Source organism: Penicillium waksmanii, assembly GCF_028829765.1.
Source record: "Penicillium waksmanii strain IBT 27052 chromosome Unknown utg000010l:1.0-3698451.0:1.0-3701458.0, whole genome shotgun sequence".
Taxonomy (NCBI): Eukaryota; Fungi; Ascomycota; class Eurotiomycetes; order Eurotiales; family Aspergillaceae; genus Penicillium; species Penicillium waksmanii.
Window position 1 is genome coordinate 236,769 of NW_026643256.1, and position 19,329 is coordinate 256,097.

At 50.6% G+C, this 19,329-nt stretch overlaps 9 protein-coding genes across 9 annotated transcripts; 6 read left to right on the plus strand and 3 right to left on the minus strand.

Annotated features, from left to right (window-relative positions):
• Positions 1 to 125: 125 nt before the first annotated feature.
• N7481_012036 (copper metallochaperone COX17) lies at positions 126 to 569 on the plus strand (the record flags this gene model as incomplete). The annotated part of the gene is made up of 3 exons (XM_057271255.1): positions 126 to 153; positions 299 to 360; positions 429 to 569. 3 exons carry the CDS (start codon positions 126 to 128, stop codon positions 567 to 569), a joined length of 231 nt encoding a protein of 76 aa, XP_057115443.1.
• A 366-nt stretch (positions 570 to 935) lies between these two features.
• On the minus strand, positions 936 to 2,852 carry N7481_012037 (dolichyl-P-Glc:Man(9)GlcNAc(2)-PP-dolichol alpha-1,3-glucosyltransferase ALG6; the record flags this gene model as incomplete). The annotated part of the gene is made up of 3 exons (XM_057271256.1): positions 936 to 2,319; positions 2,387 to 2,549; positions 2,615 to 2,852. 3 exons carry the CDS (start codon positions 2,850 to 2,852, stop codon positions 936 to 938), a joined length of 1,785 nt encoding a protein of 594 aa, XP_057115444.1.
• A 982-nt stretch (positions 2,853 to 3,834) lies between these two features.
• On the plus strand, positions 3,835 to 5,362 carry N7481_012038 (putative nucleolin protein Nsr1; the record flags this gene model as incomplete). Its single annotated transcript, XM_057271257.1, has 2 exons — positions 3,835 to 4,395; positions 4,460 to 5,362. The coding sequence occupies 2 exons, from the start codon at positions 3,835 to 3,837 to the stop codon at positions 5,360 to 5,362; spliced, it is 1,464 nt and encodes a 487-aa protein (XP_057115445.1).
• Positions 5,363 to 6,364: 1,002 nt separating this feature from the next.
• Positions 6,365 to 7,897, plus strand: N7481_012039 (uncharacterized protein; the record flags this gene model as incomplete). The annotated part of the gene is made up of 1 exon (XM_057271258.1): positions 6,365 to 7,897. One exon carries the CDS (start codon positions 6,365 to 6,367, stop codon positions 7,895 to 7,897), a length of 1,533 nt encoding a protein of 510 aa, XP_057115446.1.
• Positions 7,898 to 11,413: 3,516 nt separating this feature from the next.
• Positions 11,414 to 11,882, minus strand: N7481_012040 (uncharacterized protein; the record flags this gene model as incomplete). The annotated part of the gene is made up of 3 exons (XM_057271259.1): positions 11,414 to 11,532; positions 11,595 to 11,802; positions 11,853 to 11,882. 3 exons carry the CDS (start codon positions 11,880 to 11,882, stop codon positions 11,414 to 11,416), a joined length of 357 nt encoding a protein of 118 aa, XP_057115447.1.
• Positions 11,883 to 13,221: 1,339 nt separating this feature from the next.
• Positions 13,222 to 14,043, plus strand: N7481_012041 (uncharacterized protein; the record flags this gene model as incomplete). Its single annotated transcript, XM_057271260.1, has 1 exon — positions 13,222 to 14,043. The coding sequence occupies one exon, from the start codon at positions 13,222 to 13,224 to the stop codon at positions 14,041 to 14,043; it is 822 nt and encodes a 273-aa protein (XP_057115448.1).
• A 779-nt stretch (positions 14,044 to 14,822) lies between these two features.
• On the plus strand, positions 14,823 to 16,115 carry N7481_012042 (GNAT family N-acetyltransferase; the record flags this gene model as incomplete). Its single annotated transcript, XM_057271261.1, has 1 exon — positions 14,823 to 16,115. The coding sequence occupies one exon, from the start codon at positions 14,823 to 14,825 to the stop codon at positions 16,113 to 16,115; it is 1,293 nt and encodes a 430-aa protein (XP_057115449.1).
• Positions 16,116 to 16,336: 221 nt separating this feature from the next.
• N7481_012043 (alpha/beta fold hydrolase) lies at positions 16,337 to 17,215 on the minus strand (the record flags this gene model as incomplete). Its single annotated transcript, XM_057271262.1, has 1 exon — positions 16,337 to 17,215. One exon carries the CDS (start codon positions 17,213 to 17,215, stop codon positions 16,337 to 16,339), a length of 879 nt encoding a protein of 292 aa, XP_057115450.1.
• Positions 17,216 to 17,975: 760 nt separating this feature from the next.
• N7481_012044 (GroES-like protein) lies at positions 17,976 to 18,956 on the plus strand (the record flags this gene model as incomplete). The annotated part of the gene is made up of 1 exon (XM_057271263.1): positions 17,976 to 18,956. One exon carries the CDS (start codon positions 17,976 to 17,978, stop codon positions 18,954 to 18,956), a length of 981 nt encoding a protein of 326 aa, XP_057115451.1.
• Positions 18,957 to 19,329: the final 373 nt, after the last annotated feature.

The window sequence follows — 19,329 nt, forward strand, 5'->3', positions numbered from 1 at the left end:
TTCTTAATAATGCCGATGTCTCCGATACTCCGATCAGTCAATACTTGATCACTCATTTCTCCATCACTTAACCCTCCTCCCTTCTCTTTCGACTTTCGTTATTATTCACTATTCACTCTTTCAAAATGTCGTGGCTCTTTGGATCCTCCAGTGGTAAGCCCAAACCCGCCCATACAACCCCCAATCTGCAGTCACCGAGGACCCGGCGCATTTCAAGGACTATCAGTCGCAATGCGCAAGGGTCGAGAATCTACCCATTGCAGTGAAATCAGTCAATCGCTAACACATCCGCCAATAGAGAAATCTGCCTCCGCCCCTGCAGAGGCCCAGACGAAGCCTGCTCAGACCGACAAGCCCAAGGTATGACGGCTTACCAACACCCAACGTCCGCAAACATAATGACTGACCATGTCTTGCACATATTACAGCCCTGCTGCGTCTGCAAGGATGAGAAGACCGCTCGCGATGACTGCATGCTCTTCTCCAAGTCCGATGACGCCGCCAAGGAGTGCCAGTCTACCATCGATCAGTACAAAACCTGTATGGCCGGCTTTGGTTTCAAGGTCTAGATGGGCCTGATGCAATGGATCTCGTTCTGTACCAAATTATGTACACTTTATCATAGCATCTTGGGCATGGAGTTTTGTTTTTGTTTCTTTCTCTTATGTCTGTATGTGGATACTTTGCTGCATCTAGATATGCTCCTTTTTATACTAGGATCGACGATGGGTGGTTGTCATCACCGAATCTCGTCTGTACGAATACAATCTCATCTCTCTTGACACTCCACACCGAGCTTGAACTTGAACTCGAAGCAAAGAAAGTATTAAATATCGCTACACTGCTAGCAGTACATTTTGTTCCTCCCTAGCTATCAATCACTTATATATTGGGTATCACTGAAAAGCGCAAAAGCCTGACCACACAACGTCCCATCACTGCTTCTTCTTTCGGCTCTCTTCCTCGGCAACTTGAAGATCGATCTGGCGGCACTGGGCAATCAACTTCCACATGCACCAGAGGTAGGCGAGTCCGAAACCACCCGCTCCAATGAGTGCGTTGAGGACGACCCAGAGGTCTGGCTTGCCGGCAGGCGTGGGAACAAATGCCTCAAGAACATGCCAGCCAACCATCGCAAGGTAGAATGCAAAATGAACGAGCTTGGTCAGGAGGTGCAGCTCGAATTGCGGATTGGGGTCTTCCAATGACGCACGGCTGCGGTAAGTCTCCAGACAGACTGGTGGCAGACCCATCAAGTAGGCCCACAGGAGGGTCATGACAATATATGGTACGCGAAGCTCTTCGCGCTTGAGCAGTGGATACATAGTCCAGGAGCCAAGGACATTGGCCCATCCAACCCAGGCGCGGTTCTCCTTGTTTAGACCGCCATCTCCAGCGAGTGACAGAGTCATGGGGAGAGGGGGGAGGAGGACGCTCTTCTCGTGCACTTGGAAAGAGAAAAGGAAAAAGCCCCAGGAAACACAGGACAAGGCGGGGAGGATAAGAGATGCTCGCGGGTGGCGGAAGATGATGCCACAAGGAATGGTGATCGAAGCCAATGTGGCACCCAGCGAAGCTCGCTGGAGTAGGGATACATCGAAATGGTGGAGCTTGTAGAATGTGTGAATGGCACACCATGCGTTGGCAACCTTATCCTCAAAGATTCCGCGGGAGAAGGGGAGCACACGGTGAATAGTCTGCGTCAGCTGGAAGAGAATCGCGTATGCCGCTGTGTTCTTGTCGAATGAGATAGGAAGTGCTTGCAAGAGGGGAGGCTGCGGTGATGTCGCAAACAATGCTCGGGCTTCAGGTTTAGTTGCAGCAACCAGGAGTGGTGCAAAGAGCAAAGTAAAAGCGGCGAGAGTAATGATGGCGATGTTGATGAGTCTGAGAATGCGGATCCGCGGGAAGATGCAGACGCCCAGCAGATAGGCAAAAATGACTGGTGCATAATAGAGCGCCATCTGTTTGAAGCCCAGGGCGCCAACAAAGAACAGACATGCCCAGAGCATGCGGCCCGCAAGAATGGCGTCCAAACTTGCGACCATCAGTCCCAACATAACGGTATTATACTGAAAGTGACCATGGTCGATGAGGATGGTTGCCGGCTGGAGAAGAATCGCAACGAGGGCAATTGAGGCGGACCATGCGTGCACACCCTGCATGCGGGTATAACGGCGAAGGAAGTTCACGATGGCGGGAATATAGATGAGGTACTCTGAGGCAATGACGGTGGCGCGCATGAAGACCTTCAAATGCGGGTCCTCGAAGCCGCGGGACTTGTCCAATGCAAACCAAGCAGGCTCAACCATGGAGCCACTGATCCAGTTAGTGGGCCTTCAGCATGGAGGGAGGGGGATTGAGATTACTCAATTGAAGAACGTACATTTTACCCAGGAGCCAACTATGGTATGCAGTCAATGGGGGGTAGTCGAGGCCCCAGTATTGCAAATCGTAGGTATACCACCTGGCCATTGGCAAATGTGTTGTGATCTCCATCCAATGTCTCTGGGCCTCGAAGTCACCGTGCATTGGGGGGACCTGGAAGCCTAGTTGGGATTGTTAGATACCCTACTGCTTTTCTTCGGACGGTACCATGAATGGCTGCGCTCACCTGAGTATCCCCATAAGCCAACGGCCCATCGGAAGAGACCGACAGCCATGAGTGTTAGGGGCAGAATCAGCCATTGCGAGACACCCGCACGTGCAGCCCATAAGAACGAGACGAGGGGAAATGCTGGGGTCTGTTTGCCATCTCCGATATCCAAGATTAAGTTGTTGTTGGATCCCGGCGCGGTGGGAACATTTCTCTTCTTGCGCGGGCGATGGGAGGAGGGGGTGGAAGGGGCCATTGTGTGAGAGACCAGGTAACAAGGTAACAGATCAGACCTGTCCCATTGAAGAGCGGCAGGGAAATGCCGGGTGGAGGCGTTAAATGTGGTATACCTGTCTTATACCATATAGTCTGCCACGGTATAGGAAGCACGGAAGCACGGAAGCACGAAGGGCGGAGAGATCGATGTCCGGCAGTTTGCCGCTGGTCTCACGGCCTGTAAAAGCGGTGAGTAGGCACCCACTGCAGTCTCCACTGCGTGCCTTAGTGTGCCTTGGCGTGCCTGGTTCTAACCTTATTCGGCAGGCGGAAGGCTGCCCAAAAAAAAAACCGGAGGCTGGCAGAACAGATTTTTTTTTTTCTTATCAGAGCTCATCCCAGCTGCTCCGACCTTTTTTTTTTCTTTCCTCTTCATCCTCTTCACATCCTTCCTCTTTTCCCTTTCAGTCTACACTTTCCCGTGTTGACTATTCATTTCTCTCGAGGCATTATCCAAGCTTCATAAGTACATCTTCCCCCTCCCCTTCCCCCCCAAACTGACGCTGCTGCGTGGGCTGTACTTCCAAAAAAAGTACTTCAACAGACACTTTAGTGGGCTATTCACATCGAGGGCTGTGGGCTTGAATTACTGCACGTTTCTGTGGGCTCTGTGGGACTTTTCCTCCGTGGGTTTCATAAGGCATTGCTGCTTTTCGCCGGTCTCTGTGGGCTTCATCTCTTGTCAAGTTGCGGGTTGCTTTTTTTCGTGGGTCTCTACCAGCTGTGATCGGATCACTCCTGGCAATTTCTATTCCTGAGGGTTATCACTGTTCCTGTTCCACATCAAATCACGGGTATTATTGAGGGCTTGTTGGCTGTGCCGCACAAGAAGAAGAAAAAAAAAAAGAAAAAAAAAACTCAACTCGATCTTATCAAACCACCGTCTCCGTACGTGGGATGTGAAGGAACACATCAGGCCTACGACACATTGCTAACATTCTACCCACTTTTCTAGAAACAAAATGTCCAAGACCAAGGTTTCCACCAAGGCTGACAAGCCCGTCAAGGCCAAGGACGCTGGTGTCACCAAGACCAAGACTGTCACCAAGAAGGTCGTTGCCAAGGACGACAAGTCCAAGAAGAACAAGAAGAAGGAGCCTACTCCCTCCAGCTCTTCTGAGTCCGAGTCTGAGTCCGAGAAGGACTCTTCCTCCAGCTCCGAGAGCGAGGAGGAGAAGCCCGCTCCCAAGAAGGCTGCCAAGAAGGAGACCAAGAAGCCCACCAAGAAGGAGGAGTCTTCCTCTGAGTCTTCCTCCGACGAGGAGATGAAGGATGGTTCCAGCTCTTCCGAGAGCGAGTCTGAGGATGAGAAGCCCGCTCCCAAGAAGACCGAGAAGAAGGTTGAGAAGAAGGTTGTCGAGAAGAAGGCTGAGTCTTCTGACTCCTCCGACTCCTCTGACTCCGAGTCCGAGGATGAGAAGCCCGCCACCAAGAAGGCTGAGAAGAAGGCCGAGTCCTCCGACTCCGACTCTTCTGACTCCTCTGACTCCGAGTCCGAGGAGGCTTCCAAGGATGAGAAGAAGGTATGTGCTTACAAACGTCTTATCACCGCTATGCATCCATACTAATTACTTTTTTACACTATAGGACTCTTCCGACTCTGACTCCTCCGACTCCTCCGACTCTGACAGCGAGGAGGAGAAGCCCTCCAAGAAGCGCAAGGCCGATGAGGAGCCTGTCGCTGCCGCTAAGAAGACCAAGACCGAGGATGCCCCCGAGGGTGCCTCTGCCAACCTGTTCGTCGGTAACCTGTCCTGGAACGTTGATGAGGACTGGCTCCAACAGGAGTTCAGCCCCTTCGGTGAGCTCTCTGGCTGCCGTGTCGTGACCGACCGTGAATCTGGCCGCTCCCGCGGTTTCGGTTACGTCGAGTACACCAACGCTGCCGATGCCGCCAAGGCTATGGCCGCTAAGAAGGGTACCGATCTCGATGGCCGTCCCGTCAACCTTGACTACGCCGTCGCCCGTGACAACAAGCCCCAGGGCGAGCGCACCCAGAACCGTGCCCGCTCCTTCGGTGACTCCACCAGCCCCGCTTCCGACACTCTCTTCGTTGGCAACCTTCCCTTCAGCGCTTCCGAGGATGCTCTCCGTGACTCCTTCGGTGAGCACGGTGGTATCCTCGGCATCCGCCTGCCCACTGACCCCGAGTCTGGCCGCCCCAAGGGTTTCGGTTACGTCCAGTACTCCTCCGTTGAGGAGGCCCAGGCTGCTCACAGTGCCATGAACGGCTTCGAGCTCGAGGGCCGCGCTCTGCGTCTGGACTTCAGCACCCCTCGCCCTGCCAACGGTGGCGGCGGTGGTTTCGGCGGTGGCCGTGGTGGTGGTGGTGGCTTCGGTGGTCGCGGTGGTGGTGGCCGTGGTGGTGGTCGCGGTAGCTTCGGCGGCCGTGGCGGTGGTCGTGGTGGTGGCCGTGGCGGCTTCGGTGGTGGCCTTAACAAGGCCAAGGGATCCATCCCTGAGTTCAAGGGTACCAAGATCTCCTTCTAAGAAGGTTGCTTTTGCCTCTTGCTCTCTGCCATCGATCTACCAAGATTGATTTGCTACTTTGCTTACTGACCACAATATCCCCTACGATTTTTCAATGCGTGTAATGGATGGAGCCTTGGGCTGGGTATTTCTTTTCAAAAGTTTGTTGTTTTATGTCTCGATAGTTGCATGATAGGTCGAACTGTAATTTCATATGATTCCATTATTCATTATTCAATATTCCATTTCATGATGCTTGCATACTTAGGGTACAGTAGGTGCATTTCGTAGATACTCTAGTACTGCTGCTAGATGTACAAGTACTGCCACTGGTCACCGGTGTGGCTCCACCACCCCGCAGTGACATCGCTCGCATTGCTTGTTGCATCTTAGACCGTGCAAGTCGGGGTTATTTTCATGTTGATTTTGATTCTGAAGAATTAAGAGTAAAGTAAATGTATCTACGAATGATATCTGATTTTGCCAGACTCATATCTATGCTATTTGTGTAGACATACTACTAGTACCAAGGTACTAACTTGTATACTTCTACTATGTAGGATACTCCCTTTGACTTCTTTGTACCCCTCCCCTCTCCCTCGCTGCAAATCACCTGTTCTGTCTGCTGATCACCTCATCCTCAGCCCTCTCCTCCCCCCTTTCTCCTTTTCCCTACCCGGCTGCCTGCGATTTTCCCATCGCGGCTTTTGTCTACTGGCCTATGGCTGCCAAACTCCAACTTCTGTTCACCACCCCAGAAAAGCAGCACAAAGACAGCCAAATCCCATTTTTCCGGGCATCCTTGGGCACCTTGGACCTTGGGCATTAGTGATGGAAGATCGCCCAGTCTCCACATTGATAAGATAACCTCGTCCTTCCCCACGCTTGACCGCTCTTATTCGCATTGGACCGAGTGGCCTGACCTTGGATGACATCCCTCTTCCTATTCTGATTCTGATTCTGATATTTATTCTATCTGACTCTTATCTCCTATCCCCTTCCACTTGATCTATATCTTTGGCCATGCAACCGAATCACTGCGACCTGCTCGGTCAGGTGCGCGAGCCAAGAGCCGCCCGTCAACTGATGCGCGATGGCCATCCGCGCGATCAGAGTGGTCACCCTGGTCAGCCTCGTCCATCCGGTGCGGCGCCCATGAGATCAGAAGGTATGTACTTCGTCTTTCACCCCTTTTATATTCAGCCTGCCAGCCTCCCCATGCCGATCGGATTTCGTCATGGATACCTTTTGCGCAACACAATGTACTCACTACGCTACTATATAGACTCTTGGATCGAAGTCGCCTCCCAGCCCTCGACCTCCTCTCTGTCTTCCGCAGCCACAAGCGACGATATAATAACAACCGGTCTCCAGGTGGAACATCACAGGGGAGGCATGCAGCAATACCGCAGTCGACGCCGACGAATGCAACACCTCGCAGCCGTGGCTACCGCTCAGGTAGACTACTCCTCCAACACCGCGAGCAGCAGCCAAGAAGAATATGAAGAGAGTGAAAGCGAATCCGATCCTCCCATGAGCAGTTCCAACGAAGATATTGGCCCCGCCCTGCGCGCGCCGTTACCTGCACCCTCCCACTCCGATGACGACGACGCTTCCAGCGACGAAGACGACGAAGATGATACCTCAACCGCCCTGGGCATGGGTATAAGCCCATCCCCATTCGTGCCCCAACCAAATGTATTCAGCCATCCACCAAACACATCCGATCCATCATGGACCCGCCCCAGCGAGACCCGACGATCCCAGCCCAGCGTTCCATCAACCTCTAGCCGGCGCACTTCCATTCGCCGAGAATCATACCCCAGTACCCGGCCATACCGCCGCTCCCAGCAATCATCACAGCATAGTCCATATAATATGTTCTCACCATCACATCACGCTGACCACGACGCCGCACTGCGCGCCAGTCTATCAACTCTCCTCTCATGCGCAGCCGCTGCCCGCGGTCTGCCCAAATCAGACTCCCAACCCATAAACACCCCCCCTGGCCCATCTGGCTCGACAACACAACCAGCTGCGTTCCGACTAGTGGGAGAATGTATCGCGATGGGAGAAGAAAGTGGTGAAGAGTACCGGGATCAAAACATCTCTCCCCGGAACACGGAAACCAGCCCACCATCAGTGGGTCAGCCCCGCCGAAGACATCCCCGCTCCCCAGACTCCCCTGGCCCACTATCCGCGAACGCGAAAGCCAAACGACGCTCAACCTCACCAAAAGACCGCATCCCCTCGTCTAAAAAGAGTCGGCGTAACAGCCTGGCAGACCCGACCTCCATCACCACTAACACTCCCGTCAGCCCAACCGTTATGACATGGGTGATTAGCGCGGGGGTTGTTGTCCTCTTCTCCGCTATCAGCTTCTCTGCCGGGTATATGCTCGGTCGGGAGGTTGGGCGTACGGAGATGGGTCTTATGGGTGATGGGGGTGTCCCGGGTGCACGATCTTCTGCTGCTTGTGGGCAGGAGGCTGTTCGCGGTGGACTGAAGAGGTTCCGGTGGGGTACTGCTGCTGCTGGCTCTGCGAGTTTGGCCTAGACTATGTATTGAGCTGGGCTTGGTTGAGTTGTTTGCGTGGTTGACCGGTATAGTGCCATTTGAATGGCATGAGTGAAGTGAAACTCAAACGGCAATGATAACGATATAATGAGAGCGATTTACGATGTTGATGTTGACGGAGGGATTCGCGCAGCTTGTCTGCGTTATGATGATGCACTTTCTCTCTTCTTCCCTCCCCCTCCCCTCATTCTTTGACGACGTCTTCTCCTTTTTGATCATTCTTCTTCTTCTTCTTCTTCTTCTACTTTCCCTTCTATCGCGTGATTTTGTTCGCCCCGTATTTGGTATGCATTTGTCAAGTTGCCACCTGCAAAAATTGGGTGTTTTCTTTTGGTCTTTTGATTCATTTTTATCTTCCTTTCTCATTTCCATTCCCCTTATCTTTATTCGATGCTCGTGGCATTTTTATTCGAGTTATATTCTGGAGTTTATAGGGAGCAATCGAAGTGGCCGTGGTATGGAGGAAATGTCGACCTGAATTGATACCCTTCAATATTGAGTTATAGTGTCCAGGAAGTGCTCAGTAACTAGTAGTAGCTTAAGCCGCAAGTCTTGGCGATATTGTACTTCAACCTATAGATGACGAACACGAGAACAGTCAGTACTCAGTACTGCACCATTATTTGGACTAGACATTTGGCCTGCTGCATCGTACAGTCGTACTACGTAGTATGCAGTATGCATTTTCAAGTAGCATACGAGTACTCGCGGAGTATATTCAGGTACAGTATGCACGCATGTCGAAAGAGAGAGCGATAGCACATACCCACGATAGAAAAAGATAGCACGGAGTACGGAGTACTCTGTGAACGATACCGAGCCAGCAGCAGATCCGAGTCAAAGCCGAGGCCGAGGCCGACCCCCTCCCCCCTGCCTGCAAGTCAATGCAAGTGGTAGATCTGCAACTCAACAAAAATAGCCAGGTACAAACTTTCAAGCAAAACATACTTCCAAAAGCCGAGAAAACTTTGTCGGGGTTTGGAGGGGTCTGGCTACGGATTGGACCAGATCAGACTCGATAGAAGTCGACGAGACCAGACTACCGTTTGTACTCCGTAGAACCTATTTGATTGACTAAGTCTCCACTGATCCCCCTCACTAATCAATTCCACACCACACTGGCATCTCACTGCCACCTGGGCGGTGATAAGGGTGCGCTAGCCTCGGAAGCCTAGTACGAAACTGTGGAATAGATGACGGCCTCTGCAAACATAAATGATAAACTATCGGTGGCAGAAATAGGACCGTGCCAACACCTTAGGCTTCGTCTCATACTACTCAAAAGAGCAAGCAACGACACGGACTTTTGAGGGACAGAAGACAAAAGACACCCGCCAATGTAAACTGCTAGTAAAAATGAAGTGCAAAAAACTTGAAATACTCCGGGCGGGAGCCACCCGTAACCTTTCGGTGTGTTAATATAAGTCCTTTTTTTGGAGATTCATGGTATATACTAGTATCCATGATCCTATTTCATCCCAGTCCCACTGGCACCTGTGCATCCACTAGGGGGGAGGGCACGGTGGAGACGATGGCGTAAGGCTGGTGATAGTTCTAGACTAATGCAGCTGCGCCACAGTTTACTGTTTCCTAGACTGGAAGGATCTGTGGCTGGTGAGGATGTAAGGGGTACTGGTCTGGTTGGTTCAAGTTGTTTCGGCACTGGCCAGACTTTCTTCTCGGATCCGAGTCGTTGTCTCGTGCTGTGGCTTTTTGCTGGGTTCTTCAGGTTGGCCTCGTGCTGGTGTTGGGTAGGTTTGCTCCTGCAGGGCTTATTGTAAGATGATATTATCTCCATATTTACTGGTACTCTGTGTACCTGACTTCAATGGGATGGGGGGGCTAGATGGATGTGATTGTTTTTTTATTGAATAGAGACATGGGATATTGATTCCCATTCGAGTCGATCTTGGCATGCCTGATTTGATATCAAGTTACATTCTCTTTTTTTCTCTCTCTTCCAAGATTGCGTAGATCATGATGATCGTAGATAGTGGAGTATCCGATCGATTTAGTATTTTTGTTTCAAGTAATTCAAGTTATTGCCATCACCTTCCGTTCGTCCGAGAGTAGAATATATTGAATCAAAACAGGCTTCAAACAGGCTACAACGATAGTAGTACACCTGGGCATGAGACGATAATTAAAGTGAGGCGAGCAGATAAGGCACGGCCTGCACGGGGCGTAGTACTCCGTCCTAGACACCGTCCCTGCACCTGCACCGTGACCTGCACCGTGACCTGCACCTCAATTCAAATACCTTAACACTATTAAGCCCTGCCTGCATCGTAGCACAGAAGCAGGGCACAAACGCCTAGTTCCACACACAATGATTGGGTGGTTGGAGCCCCCGGAATCTCAAATACCTTGCAATTGACTGGGGCGCACTATTGGATCGGCACGGGTCGGGCCTCTGCTCAGACCAGATGCGCGGAGCGAAGGATTGAGGATGAGTGGGCATCGTCCTCCGCAGGGGAGTGAGTGATGTGATGGTGTTTTGATGAGAGACTAGTACCAGTTAGTGTGAGCCTGGGGAAGTGATTGAAATAAATGATCCTCGATCGGAGCCCACGGTTGGCCCGATCGGAGGCGCTCATTTCTCCATAGCCATGTTGTTTGCTGGTATTCCCCATCTCCCCCTCTCTCCACTTGTTAGAGCTGATCTAGACTACTTCCTTTCTGCTTACAGAGTACGGGGTACGGAGTAAACGAGTACCCACGGGATTCGATTTGGGTTTGTTGGGTGCCGATATCTGACGATCGCTGCCTTGTGCATGCTAGTGTAGCGTATTAGATTCACGCTTCGACCGAGCGCAGTGTGAGGTCAGACGCCGGGCGCGATGATCTGCGTGAGGGGCCGCCAATGCGAGTCATTCCGGGATTTGATACTAGTATTTATTTTTTGCTTCTGTTCGTCCCTGTTCCCTGGTTATGCAGCTGCTACGGTTGCACTGGCGCCGCACTGCGAATGCCGAAGGTGGAGGTTTAGTTCCAGTTCTACGGCTGGTGCGTTGGTTCCTTGCGGTTAGGATGCCCGCTCTGCTTTCATTTTTTTCTCATATTTACTGGGATGTGGGAAAGTGGCTTGGATTTTGGTGTTCAGTGTTCAGTATTCAATGTTCAATGTTCAATATTGACTAGCTATGTACTTCGCATACAGTATTATGTTCTGTTCTGTTTGTATACAGCAAAAATAATGTCCATGATCCGTCCCAATTATACTACTGCCTAGGTAGTATGCAAACCAAAACACCTTGCTGGAACGAAAGAGAAAAAAAAGGAAACAGAGTGATGACGACTTAAAAGAAAAAGCAAAAATAGATCAGGCGCCCGCACTGGGAGACCTGCATGTCATGGTCGGCTCAAGTTTGAGGAGGTCGAAGAAAGTAAATGGGTTCCAAAACAGTCCCAAAGGATCAAATAATCGGTCGTGTACGCTGGCTGAATATGCAGAATCGAAGAGAAGAGAAATATTCGAGAAGGAAAGTATGCCGTTCAGGCGGTGTATGCAGTCGCCTGGGATCGTCGACGATGTTTAAAATCGTCCCGGCTGAGCAGCCGACGTTTGAATTGAAAGCGACGTAGTTTGGAAACGAACCGACAAGATAGATTTTCTGGAATAGAACAGTTAGCAAGAGTGAAGTAGAAAAAACCCGAGTTCTTTGCATGAACATACCATTTGGTCGGCGAGTCAAAGTCGGTTCATCGAGTGGTTGAGTAGTATAAGCCGCGGCCCAATAGCCTGTGTGGCGGTAACCGGTGAAGGTGCAGCTGGTAGGGTCGTACTGCGGTTGCAGAGCTGCGACATGCGGGTAGAGCGTTGCCAAGGGGGAGAGAAGTTCCTCCGGTGGAGGTGAGCGTCTACTGTCGAAAGACTCTCGGGACTGCCGATGATTAGAGTGGGGCTATGACGAGGCGAAGGAAGAAAACATACATGAAGTTCGTAGTTGGATTTGTAGATCATTGTGGAAAGAATGTATGTGTTATGTCACAATGTGGTGGAATGCGGGGGAAAAGCCGAGGTTGTTTCAAATAACGCGGTGCATATGGTTGCAGATGGTTGTAGAGGCGCAGATGCGATGCACAGAGGCTTTGCACCGATTTGATGAGCAAGTTCGGTCTGTGTTGCGCTGTGTAAATGCAGGTTGAGATTGAGTGAGATGCAAGATGACCGGACCTGGCTGCACTTTAAAGTAAAAGGGATTGAGGGGGGGGGCTTGGACGTCAAGATGATTTGTATTTTAGCGAGCCCCAGGTGGAGGCCGATGATGTCCAGGAAATCGGGAATATGATTATCGAGCCAACGAAGGCTCTCATTGGGTGGAATTACGATAGGGGGGGCCAGGGGAATCGGGGTGGCCGAGCGCAATACGAGATCAGATCAGATCGGATCGGGTGAGGGTCAGCTTTAATCTATCTCGCTAGTGACTGGCCATTTAGATTTAGGGCCAGAATGAAGGTGGAGCGCGAAGGGCTGATGATCTGATGATAATGATGATAATAATTATAGTAATAATAGACGTCAGTAAGCGAGGTTTCCAGGTTCATCCCAGTCAACCCATGCTCTCGTTCTCGTGTCCCCCTTGCAGGCTGCGTCCACGTTGCTGTAGGGAGGTGGGATACTCGTAGTCGTAGTTAGGGTATGTACGAGTAGTGGAGTCGGAGTGCGAGTATGTACGGAGTACTCCGTACCCCGTAATGTACTCGGTACTTGGTACTCGGTACTTTGGTCGTGAATTCCAATATTCACTGGAGTAAGAGTGCGAGTAGAATAATCTAGATACCCTGACGATCACCGAATACATCCGCGACCATTCTCAAGATGTCGCACAGGGCCTGTACTCGTATGTCTTGGAAGACTTTGATCGATAGTGGCTGCACTATTGACGCTAGCTGGGTAAACCTGGGTAAACCTGGGTCGCCCCACTCCACTAGTACCAAAGCGGTTAGTCCCTACCATAACTACATATGAATGACAAAGACAAAGTGATTGTACAGCCACAGACTCGGTCTCTCCGTGGCTGGTGTGTGTGGCTTTCACCTTACTCGATAGCTTCGTGCCTTGATCCACTCCTCCCGCCAGGGCCGAACTAGTCCGCCCTTGATCTTCAGATGGAAATCTCTTTGGCACACCGACCCTTGTCGGGCTTTCCGGCGCGGGGGATCGCTTGAGCTAAAAGGTATAAGGATGCCTCCCACCCATGCCTCAGTCATATACTGTACTCTCATACTCAAGACTCAAAACTCAAGAGTTCATACTATCTCCACCACTAGCTATCTCTATACTATATCCATGATCAAACATGTCACTGAGCATGCAGGGTTCCGGAAGAGAGTGCTGGGAAAACTCACCACGTATGGATATCGACCTGCGCGCTTCCTTTTCACAAGAGCAACCCATTCCAAGTATGTTCTACTCCTTCCAAGATTCAACTTCAAGTTCTTCGTCTACACCACTGGCACTCTTCACCTCCCTCCTCATTGAACCCTTTCTGAGACCCCTCGCTCCAGGATCTCTCGAGCGAGAAGCTGAACGCTCCGCGCATAGACGCGAGCCCTCCATCGACCAGGGCATGATTTATCCCGAAGCTCGATCCACCCTGCAAGACGGCGACTCGGAGTTTGGCGAGTTTGGCCGCATTGACCCCACTGGCTGGTACACCCACTATAAGACCTGTCTGCAACATTTTGTCGAATGCAGCCAATTCAATCCGACTATCCAGTCCATCGCTGCCTTCATTAACATTCGTCTACCTGTTCAACATCCTGTCGACCCGACCAACTCACAACCTGCCACCTCATTTATCTCTCTTCGTCCTTACGTGCGCCGTTTAATTATTACCGCGCAGGACACGCCTGTCAACATGCTTGCTTTCTTTGGCCCGGACTGGGAAGCAGGTGTTGGTTGTATTTACAAACAAGAGCGCACTAATTACCTTTTCACGGCGAAAAGTAGTGGTTGGGCGGATACGAAGGCTTCCTATGATATTCTGCCCGACGAACAGACTCCATTTTTGCGCCCTCTACGCGACCCCTCTGAGGATGAGATCCGCGCTGCAGAGGCCCGGTGGAGTGAGTGGCTAGCAATGGAGGATTGGATGGTGGGGGCACGCAGTCCGTGGTAAAGGGGGTGGTGAATGGATCCTATGCATTGATGGATGGATGGGTGGTGATGAGAGTTCCACCCCCTTTGATGAGCATTGACGAGTTTCCTTGATTATTTTCCTTTGTTTTTGTGTCACTTTTTTCTCCTTGATCAAAACTTAAGGCTCGTGCGAGGAGTATTTTCCGGCGTTGCAGATGCGTCTTCGATGTGTTTTTGGACTAGGGGTTGGACCCTGCGCAAATACCACTATTATCACTTGAATATTCTGTCTATGGGACTGTACCCTGTACTCTGTGATCAGTAAACCGTACCGAATGACTGGAATACCACGAGATAGGCCAAATGTCAAATGCCAAATGATCGCCCTCTAACCCTAATGCATCATTGACAGTGATCGCCAACCCCAACCCCTTGTGGAGCCTGTCAGAATCAATAGTCCGCACCGCCACATCATGACAAATAGTTAATAGAGAGCCATGGTCGCGAATATAATATAATGATAACATCATATTAGTATAATTAATATAATTAGTTAGTCTCCCACTAATCTCTCCATGGTTAGTAAGGTAGTATCTCATAGATCAGCGACACCCCGTCTAGCCGCCCCGAGTGACTCACACGTCAACCTGTCAGGCTGTCACTTCCCCTTCTTTTCCTCAAGTTGCTTCTTCATTCAACATTCAATAGTCCATTCCCAAAGCTGAATTGACAGCTCCAATCCACCCAAGCCACCCAATCCACCTCCCACGCAAGCCCAGAACCAGGTACTCGGGTCCAACCCACCCGGTCCTGACCAAAATGACAGCGGGAGCCCAACCCCAAACAACCACCAGAAGCATCTACGAACACGATGCGCATGCGCTAATCCTGCCATGTCTCGCCACGCATCTCCCACACTCCATCTCACTCCTCCGACGCATCCAGCATGGCATCCACCATCCAACCCCGACCGCCAGGGTCCTGGCCACTTTCCCACCGGGCGCTCGTCCCCCTGACGACGCGCCGTGGCTGGCTGCGCGAGTGGATCTTTTCCGTGGTCGCGAGACCCAAATGATCGTCTACTCTAGTCTGGAGAAAGGGCACACGTCAAATAAGCCGATCAAGATCGCCGACACAATCCCTGGCACTGACGGTACCGAAGACAATAATTCATCACCGTCCTATATTGTTTCCACCTTCGATGCGCCCCAGCCTGTGCTCGACACCGTCCGTGACCAACTATTCTCGCTACTCGTCTACATCAAAATCAATCTACTCCCGACCTATCTAGCTTCCCTTTCAGCTGAATCTCCAACCGAGAAGACATCTCACAATGGATCTACTACCGCCAATAGCAAGCCCACTAGCGCAAACAAAGCTGTCACCCTGATCCCCGCCCCACCGCCAAAAGCCTTCCTAATCGGCACCCTCCACACAGCCCTATTCTCCCTCCTACAACAAACAGGCTCGGAAGTTTTCGCCGCTTCGAGAAACGCCCTCGACGGGTCCTCCGCGACCCCAGTACCCGGACTCCGGGTCCATCGCTTCGACGACCCACCGTACTACAAGTTCTTCTTCCGCCGGGCGGCGTTTACCCAAGACACTGACTCGGTTTTGCCAGCGGGTTACCGATTTCATGATCGGGAAGGCAAGACCGGTGTTCTCGACTCACAGCTTGACCTTGTTCAAAGCCGGACGCATATTCCCCGTTCTCGAGCGCAGTTGCGTTTGATGCCTGGGTCGGCGATCTACGTAGACTCGCAGCCGGGCGTGGCCGAAGAAGAAGCGGAAGGGGAGGAAATGCCCATTGCGTGGGCATTTTTGGGCCTTGATGGGGCTTTGTCGACGTTGCATGTTGAAGAGGCGCATCGGGGGAAGGGTCTTGCGCTTGCGTTGTCCAAGGAGACTATGCGCCGGGGCTTGGTTTCCGATAGTGTTTTTGGAGCAGGTGCGTTTGATGTGCAGGGGGATGAGCAGCTGGTGGATGAGATTGAGGGGTGGGTGCATACTGAGGTTGCGCAGTATAATGTTGCTAGTCGTAGGGTTATGGAGAAAATTGGGGGTGAGGTTTTGTCTACTGTTATGTGGACGGTTATTGAGGTTTGTGATTGAGGGTGTTGATGTGTAGATATTTCCATATAGACTCGGATGTGTACATGATTTGATAAATACAAGAGTAATAAAGGTGACGGTAACACTGCCGTCTATTGTGCTTCATGGCGTGGAATCCATGAAGCAGAATTATATCAGTGTCGGTACAATTGTTACATTGAGCCGAGTCCTGTAGTAAACACATGTGGGGAATATATTTCTGGGATTTCTGACGAACTGCCTCACTGAAGTATATGCTTATTCAAGAAAACCAGCATATGAGAAGCAATCAGATCGGTATGGCTCTCCACAGCAAAGTGGCCAGCATCAATAAGCTTAACCTCAGCGTTTGGCAAATCTTTTTTGAATGCATTGGCTCCGGCGGGAATGAAGAACACGTCATTCTGACCCCAGATTGCAAGAAGAGGCACCTGGCTCTTTTGAAAGTAGCGGTGGAATTTGGGATAGAATGGTATATTGCTTTCATAATCCTTCAAAAGATCAATTTGAATCTCCTTATTACCTGGACGCTGCATGAGAGCATAGTCGAGATGATATGATTCTGGCGCGATGGCCCCGATATCTGGCGTACCGTTTTCATATTGGAATTTAGTCATTTCAAAACTGAGCATCGTGGCAGAAAGCTTTTGTCGATCATCTGTGGTATTCCCACTAGCCCAGAAATCCTTGATAGGATCCCATACATCACCAAGCCCATCCTCATAGGCGTTTCCATTCTGAGAGATGATAGCTTGAACTGCCTCTGGCCGACGAAGTGCCAGCCTCAGGCCGACGGGCGCACCGTAGTCAAAGATGTAAATGGAGAATTTCAGTAAACAGAGCTCATCCACGAATTGCTCAATTGTATCTGTCAGGCTGCTGAAGGTATAGACAAAGTCCGGTGGCACTTCGGTGAATCCGAAACCTGGTAAATCTGGAGCAATTACACGATATGTTTTCGCAAGAAGGGGAATCAAATTCCGGAATTGGTGAGACGACGAGGGAAAGCCATGGAGGAGGAGTATGACTGGGGAATCTGTCTCTTTCTCAGGCGTTGTCTCACGGTAAAACATCTTCGCCCCAGAAGGAAGCTTGACTGAATTGCATTTTAGGACACCCATTTTTGTGGCTTGTTCGGGTAGATTCAAACAGCTCTACAAATGACAACCGACTGCGTTGTTACTTGAAGACCAGTGTGATGGTTCTTTTGTGATGAAAGAGAAGAAGAATACAGAAATTAAATCAATCTTCTTTGTAACATCTACATGACATTTGTGACGTCCGGTCACATCCGGTCCATGTGGAGATCCATACTTTCAGCTGTGTTGGATGGGGTTCCATGTGACATCCCGCCAAGAAAGAACCGTCTGGACATCTGACTTCAACCGGCCCAGTGGATTTTCTCTAATTGGCTCAGTGAGCCATTTTGTCATGTAACTTCCAGTGACCGAGGTCACCATATAGTCTTGATGAGGTCAATAAGACCGGGAGAGGTTTAGTTCGATGGCAGACAAGCTTTCTTTCCCGAAATCACCGCTCAACAACGGATTACTTTCATGACGCAGCACTTGCTCCTTTCAAACTCATTTACCAAATTTAGACGGGTCTAGTTCATTTTCTGCGAACTATGGCCTCGATGAAGGGTCCGTGAGTACTATTATTCAGCACAACGAAACACCTAAATGGCTATCTATATTGAGCATTACAGCATTACATGTGCTGCTTATTACTATTTTAAATAGCATCCCCCAGTGCCAGTGAGACTCCAATATCTATACTAGTACTATCTACTAGTATTTCTCCATCACAAAGGCTTGTTGTTAAATACCTAGCTACCATCCAGAACCTGAAGAGTCACACTCCACCCCGGCACTGCTCGAAATGTCAGACTCAATGAATGCCATTGTTATCACAAAATTTGGCGGACCCGAAGTCCTAGAGCATCAAATCGTTCCAAAGCCGACAGTATGTACCGGGGAAGTGCTCGTCGCTGTGAAAGCTTTTGGCCTGAATCATGCCGAAATGCACATGCGCAAGGGTGAATGGGATGAATGGAACCCCGTCACTGGATTGGAATGTGTCGGAGTTGTGGAGGCTTGTCCCGGTGGAGAATTCAGAGTTGGTGAGACCGTAGCGGGCGTGATGGGTGGACTGGGAAGAAACCGGCCCGGGGGCTACGGCGAATTTGCGGCTGTGCCTGTCACCAACGTTATCGCGGTGCAAACAAGCTTGCCCTGGGATGAACTGGCTGCCATTCCGGAAACATATATCACTGTGTGGTCGTGCCTTTTCACCGTTCTTGATCTCCAGCAAGGTGAAAGTATTCTAGTTCGTGGTGCCACATCCACTCTGGGCCAAGCTGCTGTGAACTTGGCCGTGAGTATAGGCGCCCGAGTTACCGCAACGACCCGTCGCCAGGAACGCTTTGAGTTACTTGAACGAATGGGCGTCGCAGAAACCATCATCGAGCGGGATGGGCTTGACCGGATCAATGCAGTCGAATTTGACAAGGTGCTCAATCTCATTGGCAATCGAGTACTGTTGGAATCGATCAATTTGACTAAAAGTGGAGGCCGTATGCTTCAAGCAGGCTGGCTGGGAGGGTTGGACCCAGTTCCGGACTTTAATCCAATGCTGCAGATGAAATCTGGGGTACATTTCAGTCTTTTCCATGGGAAAGTTCTAGGGAGCCCCGGGTTTCCTTTCTCGGAAATCCCATTGCAACGAATCGTCCACCAAATTGAAAATGGGGAGTGGGATGCCCGACCGACGCATGTTTTTGATTATCAGGATATCCGTCAAGCCCACAGAATTCTGGACTCGGGGAATGCGGGAGGGAAGATAGTTGTTAAAAGATGTTGACTGAGGAACAACCGTGGAAGTCACTCGCACTCGCTGCGTACTACCTAGGTATTGAGAACTATGTTTTCTATGCAAAAAAAAAGCGATCAGGCGATGACTGCTACAATGGTATTGCAAAAGCTTGAAACCCCTTGTTGATCGCTCCCGTCTCCGCCTTCTACGATAGCCGACTAGTAGCTACCTGAGACGGAATAGATTGGCCAATTTATTTCATCATAGGTAGCTACTAGTCGGCTAGTATTTGAGAAGATGGTCAATAATGGTGGACAATGTATAGGTTTCAAACTTTTCAATGCTACTGTTAATAGTCACTGTACGCAGCATGCATGCAGGGACGCCTTACGCCTCAGGCGTCAGAAAGTGCCTGACCCAC